Source organism: Molothrus aeneus, chromosome 1, assembly GCF_037042795.1.
Source record: "Molothrus aeneus isolate 106 chromosome 1, BPBGC_Maene_1.0, whole genome shotgun sequence".
Taxonomy (NCBI): domain Eukaryota; kingdom Metazoa; phylum Chordata; class Aves; order Passeriformes; family Icteridae; genus Molothrus; species Molothrus aeneus.
The window spans coordinates 105,397,059-105,418,497 of record NC_089646.1 but is presented as its reverse complement, the minus strand read 5'-3'; the positions used below and the strand labels follow the sequence as shown (position 1 = coordinate 105,418,497).

General features: G+C 39.1%; 1 protein-coding gene across 1 annotated transcript in view; it reads right to left on the bottom strand.

The window, feature by feature from the left end:
- Window positions 1-21,439, bottom strand: part of GREB1L (GREB1 like retinoic acid receptor coactivator) — a 131,469-nt gene that overhangs the window by 25,476 nt on the left and 84,554 nt on the right. The window contains exons 9-19 of the mRNA XM_066562337.1: window positions 19,487-19,624; window positions 17,494-17,631; window positions 17,039-17,158; window positions 15,167-15,304; window positions 13,203-13,388; window positions 6,676-7,002; window positions 5,685-5,813; window positions 4,968-5,102; window positions 2,871-3,068; window positions 1,839-2,019; window positions 248-440 (exon numbers count right to left, since the gene is read on the bottom strand). Coding sequence (XP_066418434.1) covers window positions 248-440; window positions 1,839-2,019; window positions 2,871-3,068; window positions 4,968-5,102; window positions 5,685-5,813; window positions 6,676-7,002; window positions 13,203-13,388; window positions 15,167-15,304; window positions 17,039-17,158; window positions 17,494-17,631; window positions 19,487-19,624 — 1,883 coding nt within the window. The remainder of the gene's footprint in view (window positions 1-247; window positions 441-1,838; window positions 2,020-2,870; window positions 3,069-4,967; window positions 5,103-5,684; window positions 5,814-6,675; window positions 7,003-13,202; window positions 13,389-15,166; window positions 15,305-17,038; window positions 17,159-17,493; window positions 17,632-19,486; window positions 19,625-21,439) is intronic.

Genomic DNA, 21,439 nt, shown 5'->3' with positions numbered 1-21,439 from the left:
CTTTATGGCATGTCTACATAGCTTTGTCTGACCAGAGCACAGAAAGTGGATTCTCATCTTCCATGACTGGATAAAGAAAGCTGATTAATTCCTGGTCCTAAATATCAGGTGCGCTGTCCATCTGGAATCTGAGATAATGAACTCCAGCAGAGAAAGAGCTCCCTCCCAACACAAGCATTTTCTAGACTCTGTTAGGCATGAATTCCACATTAAAACTCACAGTTAAAATTAACAGTTAAATACTTACCACAGTGTCAGATTGTATCCAATGTACCTCATTGCTAGAGCTGATCCTGGACTGCTGTGTTTGCAGGGCATAAGGGAAAGAGCTGACCTGAAGAACAAGGAGGTTGAACGCTTCAAGCACCTCCCTGCAATTAATAACTCTATCAGCCAGACCATGATTAGGCTCACCATGTGACAGGGAACTTGAAATGGCACTGCAGAAATAAGAATGCAAAGAATTGCTTTACAGACATCCTGAAATTCAATGGATTACTCTCTTCCTACAGAAAAATGTCTAAATTAACATGACACAGAGAACCACGGGTTTTTTTTCCAAAAATCTCTTTGGAAAGGTAAAAGACTTCAAAAAATGTTTGACTGTTCTCTGTGGGTGAGCTCAGGAAAACAAGGGAAAACAACAAACATCTAAATAAAGGATCAAAATCCGTTGACAGTGAGAAGGTGGATTAGTGTGACAATTTAAAAAAGCATCACACAGAGGAAACCAAAACTAAGCCAAAGCTGATTAAACCCCTCTCACTAAGAAACGCTGTTCCATGTGCTGTGGGGATAGGATATAGCAGCAATTTTATGTAATCCAGTGGCATTTCCAGTCTGAATTAACAAATTTATAAAAGGGTGGGGAGCTGGCAAGTCTACTGATATTCTGAGCTCCTGAAATTGCCTTTACTTCCATTATATATTCAGAAATTCCAAATTCAAAGTAGAGCAAGGACAGTAAAAAAAAGTGAATGGGAAGACCAGGTAGAAATAATGTTGCTTTTGTCTCTTTTCAGCTGTCCTTCAAGGTGAGTATTTTGCTTATTATAGAACCATAGAATGGTTTGAGTTGAAAGGGACCTTAAAGACCATCTAGTTCCAACCCCTCTGCCATGGGAAGGGACACCTTTTCTAATATTGAAAAGAATCCTACAACCTTATATATCATGTTTAAACCACATTATTCTCCTTAGTTTAGTCATGGAACAAGAACAGAATAATCAGCTTTACTTATTTCTTTCTTCTTTCAATATGAACTTGTGATTTGGTGTGAATAAATGTTTTTGCACGTGTATACATGTTGTGTTTAGACCGAAAGCCAAATTCAATACAGCTGTTTCTTTAAATCCTTTTCTTACAGAAGCTATGGCATCTTTCTTATGATGCAGACTTAAAATGCCTGTAGGCTTTCTCTTATCACAAACAACACTATTATCAGAGATAGAAACATGAATTAAAGCACAACCAGCTAGTGAGCATCGGACACATTTGGGTTTGAGCACAGAAAAAAAAAGAGGAACAGAAAAAAAAGACAAGAAGAACAAAGAAATTTGCAAAATCCAGCATTTTCCCCTAGATTTCAGCACCATAGCACACAAGCCTAAAAAGAGTCCTCTTAGGCATCCAATAATCTGAAACTACTCTCACCTACCTTCAGCTGAATCAGAATAAGTATGGGCAACCAAAAGAGATTCTCTTGGATTATAAGGCACAAAATGCCTTAAAAATGCCTAGGCAAAGCAATATGTGTCTAAGATGGTAAGTCTTCTGAAAAACCTAATGGGAAGATGCTGGGAGAGGATGGTTTGCCTTCAGCAGACTGGAGCAGCTACCTTGTTAAATCCACGTGGGCATTGTCATGAACCAGCACAAAGAGCGTATAGGGGTTCTGCTTCACCCGCCTCATGAAAACTTCAAATTTAGCTTGAATCTCATTGTCCAGCCGGACCACGTATTTCTCAGCTCTCTGATAGGCTGTCCCATTGTCTTCTAGGCCTAAGTCCACAAGCACACCTGTCAAAAAGTAGAATACAACAAAAATATTTTCCTTTGAGTGCATCCAAAAATGAAGGGTCAATGGGAAGTTGCCACTTGTCTGCCAAACCACTGATAGGCCCCAGTAGGAAGACGATTATCCAAATGTGATTTCTCTCACAATGGAGGCCAAAATGAGCTCCTTGGCTTCTGGATTTCCTCCAGAAAGTGCCTGAAGACCTTTCAAAAACTTCTCACATTATCAAAAAGTGGGGGCAAAACATCAGGACTCCACAAACATTTCCAAAAGAGCACTCAGTTGGTTACGCTCCATGACTGATCCTAGGCCAAACTTGCCTACATTAAGCTAATATATTAATATTGTTTGAGTCAGAAAAAGTCACCCTGACCTTTCCTTTGCAAATATCATTAATTCATGTAAAATTGATTCTTCCTACTATCATATCATATCATCATATCATATCATATCATATCATCATATCATATCATAATCATATCGTATCATACATCATATCATATCAATCATATCATACTTTTCATGCTCTGCTTCAATGTTTGTGTCAATACAACCAGTCTTTGTAAAGATATATTGCTGTCATATTCATAAATTAGGCATGGTGCAATGTATATTATGTTGAATGCCATTTGAATTAAAAAAGTAAACTACTCTGAAACATGGATCAATTAGGTATTTTTCAGGTTCTTAATGATTTTGTAATTTTTTTTTTTTTTTGAGGAGTGCAATAAAAGACAAACTATGAGGACAAAAGATATGCTGGAGCAGCTTACTTTTCCCCATATACCAGTAATGATGTAATAACATCCCATACTGGGGTTTATGAGCCTGTTTTCCCTCCCCTCCCTTTTACCTGATTGTCGAATCCGCTGAAGGGTCTGCTGCACCAGGACTTCCGAACGGGGCACTATAACGATGAAGTCCACCTTGCTGAAGTGGCCCAGATCCAGGCTCTGATTGCCGCTGTCTGCTATAGCACAAACCTGGGACAAGAGCTTTCTGGCAACTGTGAGCTGTGGCTGGTAAATTTGGAAGGTATCAACATCCAAATCTAGAGTGTGTTTGTTTGAAAAAGAAAACAAAACACAGCAAGAAACATGTTTACTTTCCCACCCCCCCAGCAAAGCATGACCCTCCAAACAGCCTACCCTCTATTATCAGGAAAAAAACATCACTCACCAGAATAAATCTCTACTCTCTGGAAAGTTTGGTCCAGATCACAAATGCCAACTTTCTATCTTTGGTAAAAATGTGGTAATATATCAGATGACCTCAAGTATAGCACTGTCCATTTCTTAAAATACCCAAAGTGTTTTAAGGATTTCTAACCCAAGGAAACTCAACGCCAACACAATGAATTGCATTCTGTTAAATGAACCAACACATACATAATATGCTGCACATACCTAGATATATATAAAGATGTGCATGTGTACACATAATAAAAAGCAGAGAGAGAGAGAGGTACAAAGCTCTAATGTTCTCCTGAAATTCAGATTTATTTGGACTTAATGAACATCAATATCACTCTAGATGCAGAGAACTGAGAGACTGATCAGAGCACTCATGTTTCTTCAAAATAAAAAGCATGTTCCATTTCAGTATTTCCATGAGGTAAATTCTATGTCCAACAATCCATGCTTCATCAACCACTTTTCAACTTGCAGATTACCAGATTAAATCCTGTAATAGTATTACAATTTTGTTAATGCCACTTCTACCACTGTGTTGGTTTTACACAGGGACATGTTTTCATGTGTGCATATGCACATGTGATCATCTCCCATTCAAATGTGCCTTAGTGTCCATCTCAGCAGATCTGCCAAGGAAGAAATGTCCCTCTCATTGCCTAGGAGACTTAATTCTTTATTTTTTTTATTCAGGCAGTTTCTCAAGAGCTTCAACCACTGTACATGTTAAGGACAAAACTAACTCAGAACAATTGTTTGAGAAAATATGAAGGTTTAAAAAAAGGTACACAGTAAGAAGAAAAAAAAAACCCAGAATCTAAAGATCATTCTCCTTTCAAATTAATCCTCTGAGGAAGCTTGAGACTTGTACTTCTGAGGGTGCCAGAACACAGTGCCTGGCAGCACTTCTAGTTGGATCTCCTGATCCATGTGGAGACAATAAACCATTTTGCTTTCATTTAGATTTAATACCAAATAGATGAATTTAAGTTAACGAATATGAACCAATAGCATACCTTTCTTTCACAGAAAAAAGCTTACTGGATGTTGAATTTGCTTTGATACTGGACCTGAAAGAATCTCAGTGTTCACAACAGCTCAGTGTATTTTTGCCAGTATTGTGATATGAAAAGGAAAGTATGTTTAGAAGTCTGAATAGCTAAATAATTCTGAAAATTAGCAATTTTAGACAGGAAATCCTAGCTTACCTTTTGCACTTAAGCATCTCATCACATTATGCTGAGTAAGACACATCTCAGATCAACAATTTACAGATCACACTTGCCTAACACTTTCAGCCCAAGATCTTAAAACACATGCCCTGAAAGTTTAAGCCTCAGAGCACAAGCCTTTAATGCATATTACCAAGCAAGAGGACAGCTGAGGAGATCAGGAGGACACAATTCCCCTCTGCCTTAAACTCAAGGTTACATTCCTTTTCTCTGAGCAAAAAGATGAGATGAATCCACTCTGCCAGTGCTACAAAGAAACATCTTCCCTAGTCTGCCTGATGCCTAACAGAAGATAACATGTTTTAGCTAATAGAATATAGAAACATCAGGCGAAAAAATTTGCTGAAGGTTGTTACAGAGATTTTCTGTCTGAGCAACTGCTGTATTGCTACATTTAGCTGGCAGTATTAGTATTTTAAGATTGGCACACTGACTGCAAATGTGCCCTCAGATTCTCCTGAGGTGTAGGCATTTTGACGTTTAGCGAGCTACTCACTTATTTAATATCTTGCACATAAAAAAAATTACCTGGTTCTTGTGTAGAAACCATGGCAATTGCCTCCTGAGATGACACACACTCACTAACATCTCCATTAAAAGGAATAATGACACTTTCCCCTCGCTGCTGTAGCATCTTCTCCAGCAGCTTGTCCAAATCATCACCTAGATCAGAATGAGCAACACCAGGAAACCATTTCAGAGAAACACCATTGAACATTACATACACCCATGTTCTCCCACAGCTGGTGTCAAATCTGCATTCGGGCAAGGGACTGGGCATACAGGGAAGAGGAGGGAGAATACTTTCCTATCTACTGATTTACCAACTGGATTTTTTTTTTTTTAAAGGAGCCACAGTTATAATTTCAGGTCTGTGGCTTTACAGCTACTGGTGACATCTGATGATTACCAAGAAATACACACCATAAAACAACCTCTGAAACCTTGCTAAAAGCACAAACTAGAAAACACTTGTGTACTTATGGGTTACATAAGTATTACATGCCCTGCTTTATATTCAACAGCTGAGACAGGGTTAAAAATGTTTTGCTAGAGGGTTATGAACTGCCACCACACAGGTGAAGGAGACAAGCACTCTTTTACACACAAGGAGGAGAACAGAATGCCTCTCAATGGAAAGAGCAGAGCTATATCCATGTGCATTTTAACTGCTGAACAGGAGACACACCAACCCTAAAGACAAGACTGTCTTGGCTAGAACTTCTGCTTCTTAGAATCACTCACCTAAAGATGTATTTTTGAAATGTGATGCCAGGAAACTAACTTTCCCTGTGATGAGCTCATAACTGATCTCTTTTAAAAATTCACTGGTGGTAAGCATGCTCTCTGCAAGTGCCCGAGATTGATACTGACCTGGAGAAGAGAGGGGGAAAGAGTGAGAGCACACCTTAATACAATTTATTGTCAACACAACCTCCTCATCCTAGAAGTCTGGAGCACTCTGATTTTCAATCATGGATCTCCACTGCCTTTACCCAGTAGACTGGGAGAGCAGTCTCAAGTCTACTTCATCAGTGACTGGAGAATTAGTTGATATAACTAATTTTAGCAGGTTCTTTGCGATTACACATCGTTTTGCATACTTGTATGACAAATGATACTCAAAATAAGTTTTTGCACCTTAGACTAAATGGAGGATTCTAGATAAATAGGAAAAAAGTAATTATCCCTAGTGTGGGAGAAAAAAGATTAAAAAAGTAAAAAATGGCATTACGGATTTATCTGCCTACAAAGGAAAGATGACTAGTCAAAGTTCATTTCCATCCAGACACACTCATTCACACACAGACAGCACAGCCAGTCATCAGTGCAGAATAAAAAGGATAAAAATAAGGACAAAAAGGATGAAAAGCACATTCTGTTCTAAGCAGTCTGCAGAAGACCCTGCCACGTAAAATATCGCAGTTGTTACACAAAACAAAGTCAAAGCAACTCTTTTGTCACTGGGTCACTTCAAGATATTTTCTAAGGCAATCACACAAACAATAAAGTCTCAGGCCTCTCAAGAAGTAGTAATGACTGGCATAAAGATATTTTTCTATATCCTCATGGACTTCAGTACTCCAAGTCTTGCTGAAGATACAGTAAGCTTTGATATTGCAGTGCAACAATACAAAGGAGAATAAAAAGAACAAAAGGGATTTAAAAACCAGATCAATAACTCAAGAAAATGAATTTGGCATTGCCATTTGAAGCAGTCTGCAAATATACTCACCTAGAACCACTACACAGAATTCATTTCCTCTAATCTTGGATGCACAAATGGCAACTACATAATCTGGTAGCTTTTGCTGATGTTTCATTTCATTGAGAGACCTCAAGGTCTCTGAGATGCCCTCAGCCAGGGAGTTCTGGGTGACAACCACGTGCACGAGATCCCGGGACACACTGGCGATTAACCTGGCAAGCCAAGGGAGTTGACCTGGTGACACAGAGATACACTGTGCACTCATTTGCAAGGATCTCTCCCTCAGAGTGAACTCCTGCATAGCTTTCAACATGATCTGCTCAAATTCTTCCCTCAGGGGTATCTGGTCAGGACCTACAATGAAAACAAACAAATAGAAGAACAGTGTCTCATATAAAAATGTTATTGAACCAGGAATAATTACATGTCTGTCTTGATCTGACAAGCTCCTTCACCATATTTTTTTATATTTAAAAAAAAAAACTACTTGCTGCTCAGTTGATATCTACCCACATGGCTTATTCTTTTTTATTTTAGAAGCCTTTCTCTTCCACCACCACCACCTTTTTTTTTCCTCTTCCAAACAATGAGGTATTCCACCTCATTCCTAGCTTCAGCAACTGGTGGGACAAACAAGGGAGTGGGAAAATATGTGCCTTTTGCCTGGAAGAAAAGGATTAAGCATGCAGCCATGTGTTTTTGCAGCAGAAAACCAAAATGCTTATCCTTGTACCCTAATCACAGCCATGCAGCCTGACAAAGCCTGTTAAGTGCTCTTTGTTTTGCTTTTTCTCATCTTGCATACTAATCAACTAAGCATGGATGCAAATAAACACGTTTAACCTCTTCCTTAGCTTCATTAAATTAATTTAGCAAATCTGCAAGCACCTAACCTAAAGAAGAATATGCAATCTTAGATCTACATTCCCCAGACTCTGTCAACTGTACTGTCAACTTGAACTGGAAAACAGGAATATAAGGCATCCTATCTTGGCATCAGTCCTCCAACTGAACTTCAATTAACATTCTGTTCAGTTAGCTTTGTCCCATTGTCAAAGATACTCAGGAACAGTTAAAAACATTCATGAACACAGAGTAAAAAGTAACCATGGCTTATATTGCCAAGATCTCATATCAGTGCCAAAGGAGGCAGCTTCACACTTCAGCATCTTGCTTTTCTCTGACTAAACCGGGGCGGGGGGGGGGACGCTTAAATACCAGAGAGATGTGAAATAGTGGGTTTGGTTTTATGTTTTCTTTCAGGCCAGGAAACAGAAAGGTTGTGTGAGAAACAGGGTGTGGGTAAATAACCCACAGCAGAGAATCTGTAAAAACTGCCAGCTGTTGTCATTTTTGCCTTTTTGAGAAGTAACATATGGTAAGTGCCACCATCCAATCACCACAGGATGGTAAGACAACTATAAACTTGTAAGTGCAAGGCTGTTTTCATTTTTGACGCAAACTGAAAAATTCTGAAGAGTCCAATTTAACACAGCATGGGCATAATGCTCTCTTTTAGAGCTCTCTTTTGGAAATGGATTTTCTTTTTCCCTCTAAGAAAACATCACACATTCTAGGTCCTTGAAGACCTCAAAATTAAAAAAAAAATAGACTTATAACAGTAGAGAAGAATGTTCCTCTGCAGAAATAAAGTAACAAATGAAAATGATGTCACCCACTAAGAGAAATTAAAGGAAGCTTTTGCTGATTGAGGGAGGCTACTTAAGAGATAGGCTCTAAACACAAGGGTCATCATCATGAATCCAAGAAGATTAAAATAATGGTAGAAATGGAAAAGCAGATTCTCAGTATGAGAATACACAGAACTTCACTCAGATTACTTATAAAAAAGTACAGCAGTCTAGAAAAATAATGGAACTAATATCAAATGAGATGTAAGACAAAATGATTGATATTGATTTTGATTGTGAATAGTTTCCTTAAAAAAACATATTGATGCTAAAAGGGAATATATAGAAGATTCTCTACAGAAATGAGCATGCAAATGATCATCTTGATTTCAAAAACAAAACTGCAAAATAAACAATATCATAAAATATTAATATCTGAGTTACATTCAGTTGGTGTCTGGTCACAAATGGTGTTCCCCAGGGCTCAGTGTTTGGGCCAGTCTGTTTAATATCTATATTGATGATATGGACAAGGGGGTTGAATGAGATTGGGTCAGCTGGTCAGAACACAGTGCTAATAATGCCAAGGTAGTACATTCAAACTCCATATGGGCCATTCCCTGGACTTGATGATCCTTATGGGTGCCTTTCAACTCACAGTATTCAGTAATTCTGTATGAGAGCACCCTCGGGCAGCTTGCAGGTGACAGAGGGCAGGAAGGCTCTGCAGAGGGATCTGGACAGGCTGGATCAATAGGCTGAGGACAATGGTTTGAGGTTCAATGTCGGAACCCAGGACATCCCTTTGGCTGTCCTGGACTGCCAGGACCCCCGCCAGGGGTCTCAGAGACCCTGGCACAGAGCCCAAAACGCCTGTGGTTTTGATTATGACCCGTGGAGCAAGTTACCAACCTTAGATGAAGATCTGCAAGCCATGACAGTTTAAGTAGAATGATAGTGAAGTTATCACAAGGTGAAAAAGTAGATTTTTGGGGTTTCTAGAATGGGAGTTCAGGGGGCAAGATGGAGGGATCTGGGCATGTCCAGCCTTTCTCCTTCTTCTTCTTGGCCTCCATCTTCTGCTGTGATGTTGGCACTGTTAGATTGGTTTAGAGTAGAAGCTCACTGTCTAACATAGGTGACAGGTGTTGGAAAGTAATTGTAAACATTGTATATGTAATTTTTAGTATAAAGACATAACACCACCCTGGGGGCAGGCAGAGTGCCTGAACTGTCTTGCTGAATGGACCTCGGCTGGACAGAAGAAAGAATTTCATAGATAAGATACAATAAACAACCTAGAGACCAAGAAATGAAGAGCTCTGACTCCTTCTTTGAATGCCGGGGCTGGGAAAACAGATTTTCTAACTTTTCTCGGGGTCACTGTGACCAGCGAGAGATACAGAGAGTTCAACAAAACAAAGTGCCATGTCCTGCCCTTGGGTCACAACAACCTCCAGCAGAGCAACAGGCTTGGGAAGAGTGGCTGGAAAGCTGCCTGCTGGAAGAACACCTGGGGCTGTTGGTTGATGGCTGGCTGAACACGAGCCAGCACATGCCCAGGTGGCCAAGAAGGCCAATGCCTGGCTTCCACCAGAAGTCACGAGGCCAGCAGGACCAGGGCAGGATCATCCCCCTGTAGTCAGCACTGGTGAAGCCACACCTCGAGTCCTGTGTACAGTTCAGGGCCCCTCACTACAGGAAGGGTGTTGAGGTGCTGGAGCGTGTCCAGAGAAGGGCAGCAGAGCTGGTGAGCGCGAGTTCTGTGGGAAATGGGAGCTGGGGCTGTTTAGCCTGGAGAAAAAGAGGGCCAGGAGGACCTCACTGCTCTCTACCATTACCCGACAGGAGGCTGTAGCCAGGTGGGGATTGGTCTCTTCTCTTGGATAATAAGTGACAGGACAGATGGAAATGGTCTCAAGTTGTGCCAGGGGTAGTTTAGATTGGACATTGGGATAAATTTCTTCACTGAAAGGGTGGTTAGGCATTGGAATAGGTTGCCCAGGGAACCTATTCAGCATCCCTGAAGGCATTCAAAAGACACATGGATGTGGCAGTTGGGGACACGGTTTAGTGGTGAACCTGGCAGTGCTGAGTTAATGATCGGTCTCACTGATCTTAAAGGTTTTTTCAGACTAAATGATTCAATGCTGCTATGATTCTATTCCATTATTCTATACAGTTTAAGTCAATATATTCAAATGTCATCCATTTCTGCATGACACTCATCTTCTTCAGGGTACATCCCACAGAAACTACTTCTCCAACCACCTAAGACAAGATAATTACTGGAATAAGCTCTTGCTTTTAGTTTCTCACAATCCCTTCTACTCAAAGCAAAGCCCTGCAAGAGCCTTGAGTCTGGATGTGCATTTGGACATTAAAACTACAAAACACCTCCGGGTGTCACAGCATACAAAATCTAGAGTCAAAATGACTCAAATGCACCACAACAATGCACAGAGAGAAAGGGGAATGATTTCAGAATCCTAAACAGGAGGTACACCACAGGGTTCAGAAATCTTTTTCAACCAGAACACAAACCACCTTAGCACTGCATAGGCTGAGATGGTGTTTGTAAAAAGCTGATGATTGCAGATGGTGGAATGTAACCCATACTGCAAATATGGGCATTCTGATGTATAAAAACAATACTTGAGAACACTTCACCATGAATGCTGCCAAAGATAACAAGATAACCCAGAGGTAGACTAAAAAAAAAAAACCAGACTAAAATCAAACACATTTCTCTATCTTTTTTTACTTATTTCTTTATCACAGTCAGTGGAATTTATTTATAGCCACGCTACAGCTCACAATCACAGGTTTAACTATGTATAGTCTTCAAAGAAGGTTTAAAGCATCAGAAATGCATTTGTTTTTTTTACTTTGATTGGTAATATCATCACGAGCTGCTCAGCTGATTTCTGAAAACACAATAGCAACATCCTACAATTAATGCTATCATAATTTCACAAGAATGCCAACAGAAATTCTCTGCTATATCCTTTTTTCTCCAAAAAAGGAGCACTTCCATAGCTAATATTCTTATTATCTGTGATCACAGTCATCTGCAAATATATTTTATACAAGTAGTGAGATCTGAAAAAAATTAGGTAAGCCTCTCTTTCATGCTTTTGCCTGCTTTTTTATCTTTGCCTTTATCTTACTCTTTTGCAATATACTCTGGAGAAAAGAAAAACATGTTAGTCTTACTTTCTCAATTAAAAAAAGAGGTTTAGATTAATAACTTGTTAATTTATATGTGTATTTGTCTCTTCTTGTCAAAAACTTTTGAATCTGGCCACCCTCCACTCATCTCTAATCTGCTTTGATTTAACAACCTGGGACAAAGGCTACATTTCAGTGCAGCTGTCACAATTCCAACAGCTTTAAGTTTACAGCAATATTCAAACCAGCAGCATGTTTTCATCCCCTCCTCTACAGAATGTTTTTACTTTTCTCCTCATTAGGCTCTTTCATCTTACAGTACCGGCACACATCTCCACATAAGGTCAAGTAGCAAACTATCCAGCTTTGCCCAGCTAAGAACAAAAGCCAAACTAAACACCTGCTAATAAGAGAACTGCTTTATGCTGAAGTCACAGTGCTCAATGAACGCAGTTCAGCTACAGAAGCTTTGCATGAAGCCTCCTCTAGTTTGCAGCAAGTACAGACTTGATACATCCATCTAAAGTTAGACTTGCTCATGGAGCATGATTCACTGACTCACAGGTTTCAACAAATAGTTTATTTTAACTGGAAAGGCTGTTATCAGCTGGCTACAAATTTGCAAGCTGCCTCTATCAATCCAGAATTGTGTGAAGCAGCTGTTTTTACCACATACACTCTACAACTTCCCAATAAAGATGAAAATCTCAAATAAGAAATTTAGGCCACTGAAAGAAGGTAACAGAAAAACATCCTGTAAAAAAATTAAGAAACCCCTTGCCAGTTCTAACATGGCATCCAATGAACTAGTGAGGCAGAGAATGATAAACAAAGCTAACAGGTCACTTAGAGAGTATTATTACAACATGGAAAATGGTTTCCTTCCTGTCTCCTCCACAAACTGCAGAGAAGTGTAAGCACTCATGGGTGAAACCTGCCCGTTTGGGGTTTGGAGCACATTTGGTCCCCAAATTGTAAGGCTATCAGCAGTTGTGCTGCTTTTGGAACACCTGCATATTTCTTACCATTATGTATTACAGATGCACTGTGCTATTCACAAAAGTAACTTCACACTCTCCTGTGATAAGTGGCATCTTTTCAAATACAAAAGTTAGGGTGAGACTACCATAGAAGTTTCCCAAAACTATCCTGCGTTTTTAACTTCTAAAACCTTGCTGCTACCACTCTCTTTTCATTCTAAGGTGGGGAAAATGACTGGACCTGCAATAAGAGGGAAAAAATGTGACTTGCTGGTTTGCTCTCAAACTTGCAAAAAGTCCATTTCAAAAACATTTACAAGAATGAGATATTCACTGAATCACTTGCCTTAGTCTGAATAACAAATGTGGTTTTCATGTAAACAGTGCTGTCACCAAAACAATGACAACCATCACACATCTGCCAGCATTTGTCACAAAACTGAATAAAACAGACCAAGTGTCCTTAGAAAGGGCTGTGATAACTGATGGTTTGATACCCTAAGAAAATGAGTTATCTGCATTGCAAATCCATTTCACAAAGGTGACCTGGTCAATCCCCATATGGAGAGTAGAAGCAGTATCAGCCTTTAAATTCACTTCACTTCTTCCGTTTCAGGAGCCAAGTGGCAAAGTCACACACACTAGATGGAGCCACTTGCCTCTTCCAGCCACAAAAGCAGCCAGAAAACTGGCCCTAAAAGGGACATAAAGAAGGTATGAAGAAAAAAGGACAGTCTCAAATAAAACCAAGTACTTATGACAAATTGCTTACCTAGCTGGACAAGATACTGAATAGTTAAAAGTATCATATTCTCCACACTTAGCAGCTGACTGCTGGACAAGCCCAAGAGATCCAAATCCTTGTTTTCCAGCTGTGGAATCTTGTAGCAGTTCACCAGTAAGGGACTTACAACAATATCACCAACATTTCCATAGAAATAAGGTAAAGTGCCATAGCCTATGATAAAACAAACAAAACCCCCACAGAAATTCATAAAATTTGCCATTACATGAAATCTTGCACAATAATACATTTCTAAACATTTTCTTAAAGCTGTCTGGCAAAATACATTGCACCAATAACTGCTCTTGGCATTATAATAGCTTAAAAAATAAATTATAGGCCAGGGATCCTCTGCTGCATTTTACAACAAGTGATCACATACATTTGCAAGAACTAACATTAACTGCATGATATCCAGCAGGGTAATAACTATTGTTATCCAAATAGAGATGAAAATATTATCTGTTTGGGTCTTACCCTGACCTTTAAATACAGATTCGCCATAATATAGTGTACAAAGAAGAAAAATCAATTAAAGCAAAAGTACATTGATCTTAACATTATAAAAGCAGGATAAGTCACATCAGCATTGATTCAACCACTGTGGTATTGCTGTGATTGATTTCACTTTTTTTTGCCACCTCCCCATTCTGTTTTCATAAACAGGTAAAATAAACATTGACAACTAAACATGCTATTCTGTAAGGTAAAGCACATGAGCACAGGCTAACTCCTCTTTTCCTTCAGAATGTTTTTCATTTCAAAAGAAGCATTTCCACAGAGATTTTGCCAAATCCATCCTTTTGGGTACATCTGGTTCTGTACTATTAATAGGACGCTGTTTCTCAGGGCCACTAACAGTTTAGCCTAACTGAGGACTTAATGGCAGCTCTCCAAGAGCCTAAGGGCTGCATTCAATTTGCACTTAAGCTGATGGCTGTAGGCACTCTCATCTTTAATAAGGAAGTGTTTCTCTGAAAACCATTAGAGCACCGCGCTAGAGCTTTATAATCGGCTTCCAGAAACAACGCTGAGCAAAACAAACCAGAAGCGTAACCCTATCCTTGACAGATTTACTGGTGTACATGGCCCTGTTAATTCTCCAGGAGCTGTGTGTATTAAAATTATCTGTGCAAGTCAGGACTTGGAGAACTTCTCCATTCCTTCATGTAAATGATTCCACAGACTGTTTTGACAAGCATGTTCAATTGACACTGAAGCTACTTTATATGACCATCTATACTATATTGGACCTAAATAAAATATAGAGTTAAAAAAAAAATTCACTCATGAAAAATTTGGCAGCACTAGCTGACCCATCTATTTTAATGTATTATGCCCAAATAGCTCAGGTTGAAAGGCATATTCACATTAAAAGTCATACTCTTAATAAAATGTCTTCCTAAGGGTTAACAAAGTACTTTATACACCTAAAGGATTTTAAAAGCCTGAAGCCTGATCTGTTATCTCAATTGCTTACAAGAACTATGGACTATAAATGACAAAAAGTTAGTATGATTTACTTCTGTTTAGTCAGTGCAAATCAATTTTCTGGTTCTCATGTAGAATTCTGGGGCTTCAAGATCTGAACTATAAATGCTGCAGGAAATATTTGCTTGGTTTATAAGTTGTTTATACCGGAAAGCTATTTTCATTACTTGGAAATTGTTCTCTCCCTGGGTTTTACAAAAATCTTATTTGTATAAAACTTAGATTTGGCCAGTGGTTCTGCATAAATTTGACCTAGTGGTGACCTGTTTGCAAATCAGGTTCTCCAGAAATTGCCTGACTCTCAGTTTTAAATATTGAGCAACTAAAGGAAATATCTGTGACAAACCAACTTTGTATTGTACTGAATGCCAGAACCAACAAAAAGAAATAAACCCCTCTTTGTCCTGGGGAGTATGTGTTAGTACAAAATGCAGCATTTGATTCCCCAGTGTAAGACTTACCTATCAGAATTACTGGTCTGACTCCCGAGTTATTCAGCAGGTTTTCAGGAACTATTACAGTCTCCCCTGCTGGGATGGGTTGAGGCTGTAAAATTCCAGTTAACATGGATTGAGGAACTGGGACTGACAAAAGAGGCTCTATAAAGTAAAGAAAAGAGAGACTTCCATTACTAAAAGGCTCATACTGTGATTTGGCCTTATGAACAAATAAGAAAAAAATTACTGCAAATCACTAACTGTAATAAAATTCAAAAGGTCTCTGCATTTCCTGCTATAGTTTTAAGTAATTTAAATGAAGAGCCTATATCCTCCTGTAGCCCCATCCCTAAAATAAAACTTTTTCTGGCCACTGTATTGTTGGTGAGAATGAGAGAGCAAAACACAGGTTTGAATATGCATCTTTAAACAATGCCAAGTACTAAGCCAAAAGGCCACCCCCCAATACTGCCTCTCAATACAAGGGAAGAAACTGCTTCAACTTCTGACCTAGAATATATGTAGATAAGAAAAATAAAAGCAGGCCAAAATCTCAAAGTTGCCCTTTGATAGTTGCTACAAGGATAAAAATCAGGCTTTACTCATGAAAGAGCAGCAGCAGCTTTCATAAATAAAGGAAGCCAAGTGCAAGAATTTTGTAATCTGTAATCAGGTTTCAGAGTAAGGCCTGCTTCACAAGTTTCTTAGGCTTCATTTGGTGGTTTGCAACCACTTTTTCGAACCATGCCATCAATAGAAAAACATCAAAGTCAGGATGAATGAATGCATACCTGAATGTTTTACCAGGGGAAGCTGTCTATCCAACAGAAAAAAGTACTACTAAAGCCTCATAGAAAATGGAATACACAACAGAGGTAGCAGATTAGTGGAGACAAACTCAATAAACAGGGGAGAATGCCTTATAACCTGTCTCTTCAGCAGGTTTCTGAAGATAGAAACCGACTAAATCTGCAATTTGAGGTGTTCAGAAAAGCAGGCCTGCATTACCATGTAACCCTTCTTCCTATGATGAATATCTCTGAAAATAATTCCAAAACATCTTAAAACCAAGTTCTCAAGAGCAGAGTTAAAAAAGCATTGTGCATATTGATGAATGGCTTTTTTCACTCCTTGGATGCTTATTCTTTCACTCTATAGAGAGAAGAATAAATAACTCTTTATTCCCCTTTAGAAAATATGCTAAATCTCACGACTGAAAAGTACTCAAATAGGGAACAGTTTTATTAACAGTTATGAATAAAGAGGTATCTACATGGATATCAATGAGTACTTGTAATTAATTCTATTTCCTGCCATGATATTAAACTCGAACAGCTTTTCCACACATGACTAACATTTGGTCTCACTTTCTGCTTTTAACTGAAGATCATCTAGTGTATCAGTATCAGTGTCCTTTGTTAGGCCAAAATTATATAAAGCTGTTTTTCCCATGCAGAAACGGAGTGTACAGGTTCTGTAGCATCCCACACCACACTGAAACACAACAGTCAAGGTGAAGGCTAATGAAAAATCCTTGAAATATATTCATATATCCATACACCTGCACAATTTTAGAACAACTGAGTTACAGTTGGGGGAACCATGGATTTATTTTAGCTTTATAGTTTTAATAATATTATTTGCCTCTTCCTTTCCTCGTTCTCCCCCAGCAGTTTTACTTCCCCTGTGTCGCATCTTAGATTACAACTACCAGGACCAAGCATCCTGTGTGCTTTTTGGGAGCATGGTGTACTTAAATACTCCATGGTGTGCTTAAATACTTCAACAAGATCAGTTATGTTTGCTGTGCAACACGTGAGAGGTGCAGCACAGGGATGCTGGGCTGGCTGAATTCACGTTTTAACAAATGAAATCTCGGTGTCATTCAAGTTTTACCTGTTCTTGTCGAAGGTCGGATCGTAGGAACAGGTACTGCTAAACCAGGAGGTGGGACTGGGGACCCAGGAGACCATCCTCGGTGGCGTTTCTTTGGTGGTCCAGAGCTGGACATGGATGCTGGAAGGAAAGCAAAAACTAATTGTAAACCTTGTCCTCTCAAATGACCAAATTCCAGCCCACCTTCCATTTCCCATCAGTGTTGAGAGGGTATCACATCGCAAAGCAAAAGAGGCTCATACCTAGATTTACATAAAACCAGACTGTGATGTGAAAAACATTGTTACCTGTTCTAAAATGTCCAGCATTATCATTAATGGTCATGCCAAAAAGCAAATGGATCTGTAAAGACTGAACAGTAGGAACAGCTACAATTGGAAGAAGAACAAAATCACAAATTTCAAGCTCACCATCCAATGCAGCTTAGAATAAAAAAACAGAGAGGTTTTCTTTACCTTGATCTCCAGCTGCACAGCCAGGACTTGGAGATGTCGAGTGAGGCATTGGCCGAGAGACTGTAGTACTCAATGCATTATTTCTTCCTCCATTAGCGTTTCCATTAGCAACATCCGTGGCACGCAGTGAAAGAGGAGCTGAGTATAATAAAATACAGAGTGTGTGGCTTGAGACATTCTTAAAAACAAACAAATAAAATAATACAGCCACACACTGATGCAAAAGAACAGGGCAAGATGCGTGACTGAAAAAAAACATACTTCAGGGAAATCATGAAATGCACTCAGCAGAGAAACATGCAGATTGCAAAATCCAAGCCTTGAAAAGGGGTGTCCAGACTTCAAGGTGAGGAGGGATAGGTGGAAGAAAAAATGCAAAGAAAGCCCCACCAAAATACAATAAGAAGTTACACACACACAATTTTATTGCGAAGTTTTTGATATATTTTCTTACACAGTGTTTTTTTTTTTAAATATACATCACGAATTCGGTTTGAAAAGATTTCTAAGCCACTTGTGTGTACCTACACAATTTCCCCCAGTCATCCCTATGCTATGCACAGTAATTCACTACAGGACTCTCATCTAAAGCCTTAGCAAAGGACACTGGCCAGGGGAGGACAGGGCAGTTTGCTGCAAAGTGTACATGGCCTGAGCATTACTGAGGCAAACCATGCTTAATTTTGCTACCTCTGCCTAAGGTGATTCTCCAGTCCCAGCAAGTCTGACACTCTGGCAGGACCCGCTATATCCACCACAGATGATCACCAGAAGTTACCATCACTCATCATTCTCATTCTTTTTCAGAACTCAGTTTTTGCAGAATCAAAAAAATGGCATAAACTGCCAACATGGAGGCCACTGGAAACTGCAGTTCCTTGCTGGTATCAGGCAGCTTCACAAGGATTTAGCTCCCAAGAACACATTCCAGGAGCAACACCAGGGGATGGTGCAGCAGCTGGCTGATGGCAGCTGCAACTGCAAGTGTTAGAGATGTGGGTATGTAGCTCAAAACAATGCAACTCCCCAGCTGCAGACATCCAAATAAATTCTGGTACAATTGCCAATTACAAAATATGAATCATTTCACTTGCCCATTGTAAGCTCCTCATATCTACTCAGAGTCAACAATTTTGTACAGACAGATATGGTGGGCATGGGTCAGTTACAGAAGTTGTTGAAAAGCTCGGAAGAAATTTCAGTGCAAAATAAAAACACACAAGTATGGAGGGGGAAAGATGTTTTGCACAAAGAACTGTTAATGATTTATTAGATACAACATAATTGTATTATGTACCATAACCAATACCATGTTGTATTAAATAGCAGATGTAATACATCATGTATAAAATGATATATATATGCTCATGTGCATATATAAACCAAATAAATAGATATATTTTCTTATTCAAGCATACTGTCCTGCAATAAGTGTGATGATTTCTTTTTTATTTCTCAAAGATGAACCACCTAAAGTAAAAAACAATCAGATTATCCCAACAGTGTCAGTGTGGGACTTAGATGTTACAGTTGAGGGCTACAATTTATTAAACACACAATACAGAAATAAGCAATTAAAACAGCAGATATATTAAAATTCCTTGAAATGAGACTAAATTCCAGCACATGTATGTGGAGGAACTATAATGGTTAGAAATGCAGAACTGCACCCAACTCTCAGTTACTGAGGCAGGAATCAGTGTGATATCAAGAGGTGACATTTATGCTCTCTTACGGTTAGGAAGGGCAGAGAGAGATATCACTGCACTCCTACCAAGAGGTTACATCTGAAAGCCAAGGTGTGGCTCAACCTTGGGGACAGTACTAACTGCAAAAATTTCTGTGCCAAAGACTGCAAGAATATGAGAGTTCTGGAGAATGCTAGCAAATGTTTTCCTTTCCCTTTTCCACCAAAAAAAGAACACTCTCTTTTCTTAGCTGTTAAGCTGATTATTCCCTTGGCTCTCAGATGTTTTGGAAAGCAAAGCCATACCTGCAGCAAATGCCTTTCCTACGAGCTGTACTGACAGAGCCAGAGGTTTCACAATGTTCTTGTTCCGGGATGGGTCTTGCGTTCCACTTAAGTTAACAGCAGCAGAAGATGATTTTGCTGGACTGAACACTGAAGAATCTGAGAACAGAAGTTGTTTAATTAATGATTAAAATTTACATATATATATATATATGATTTTTTTATTGCATACACATTTATCAACACTCATCTCTGCATAAATTGCAAACAATTTTTTTACACTCCTAAGAAATTACCATGTATCTTTCAGGAGTTTTAACACTTAACTGGGTGTTTCTATAGAATCTTATACTCCACTGAACCCATGACTGATCTCTCCCACAGTATTTTGCACTCGCACACACTCAAAAAATATTTTAACTGTAGAAAGGGTTATCTCATTGCTCCTCAAAATAGCCTCATGGGATAGGCAAGTAAATGCAGTTTCCTCATGGTTCACATGAGGAAGCTAAGACGAAGAGCTTATGGAACTTGCAGCCAGCAAGCATAGGGAATAAGCACTGGAAAAAGTTACCTAAAAGAGGTTGTGGCATCTCCATCACCTGAGATTTTCAACAACAAGCTACTGAATCTCTATCAGACACAGCTAAGCTTGACTAAGGGCAGAAAAAACCACACCCAAAAACATAGCCTCCTTACAGCACTACTGTCTACAAAACTATAAAATGCATATGCTCGTTTATAAATCTGGGTAAAAAATTAAGGGCATTTGACCCCAACCTCTTTGCATAAATTAACAAACTTCATGGAGCACTCTACCACAGCTAAAACCTATAAATCTTATTTTATAGAAGGATAAACTGAAGAACAAACAAATTGAATATTTGCCCAGTATCAAACTGATTCCAAACTTCTCAGCATGTAAATCCCTTTAACATCAGGCATTTCATAGTTGCAATTTACTTCAAGAAAAAATTGGCATTCAGATGCTGATACACTGGCAAATCCAAATTCTTATGACCAGAGTGAAAGAATATTAACTCAGCATCAGTCCAGAAAGTAGTTTGCAACAAGTAGGCAAAGGAGTCTAAGTTCACCTACAGATGTCCCAGTAAAACAGCCAGCTAAAGAAAACAGAAGACAAAGACCAACTTGATCTGCCAAACACATTCACCCTCAGGCCACACACCATTTGGTGGAGGAGGGTGGGAGGAAGCTCTTCTTTGCCAGACAGAGTAGCTGACATGAAGAGCAAACACAGAAGCCTCTGCTGCTGCTGCCCCACCAGAAAATCTTGTCCATGCTCATAGGAAATACACTGAAAGGCTAACAAAATAGACCACTGGGTCTGGGCCCTTGGAGGGAGATGCTGGTCTGCCATTAAATATGATGTAGCAAATATGTAGTGTTAAAAGTTCTTTAAAGTAAACTGTCCAGAAGCTTTGGGGATTATTTTTGTCCCCCATCTCTAATTGTAATACATTCTCTTGAATGTTCACATTTTATCTGTGAATGTGGGTGTGGCTGGTATATGTTTAAACACCACTCTGTTACCTAATCAGGACTTATTAAAATACCAGTTATTAAAATTCTTCATCTTTCTCTTGTAAAGCCTTGTTTCTAGTTGCTTAACACGTGAATTGAATTTTCCCCTCAAGTGTCTGCCCAAACCCATATTTTTGATACTGTCTGCCCATAACTACCTACACATATCTTGTAGAACTCAGAGACTGAACTGCTCACCAGAAACATTTACACAGCTTTTAAAGAAAAAAAGGGATATGAGTTGATGATGAGCTGAAAACAATTTCAGAAAACAACCTGCTAATAAGTAGTCCTGTTTTAAAACAACCTAGAAGCCAACTCCAGTAGAAAGAGCTTTGCAGAATCTAGAAGAAAAAAAGCCAGAAAAGCCCCACATCATAGGTGACACATCAGAATTTATGCCACTGAATAAAAGGTGCTCTCCCCCCT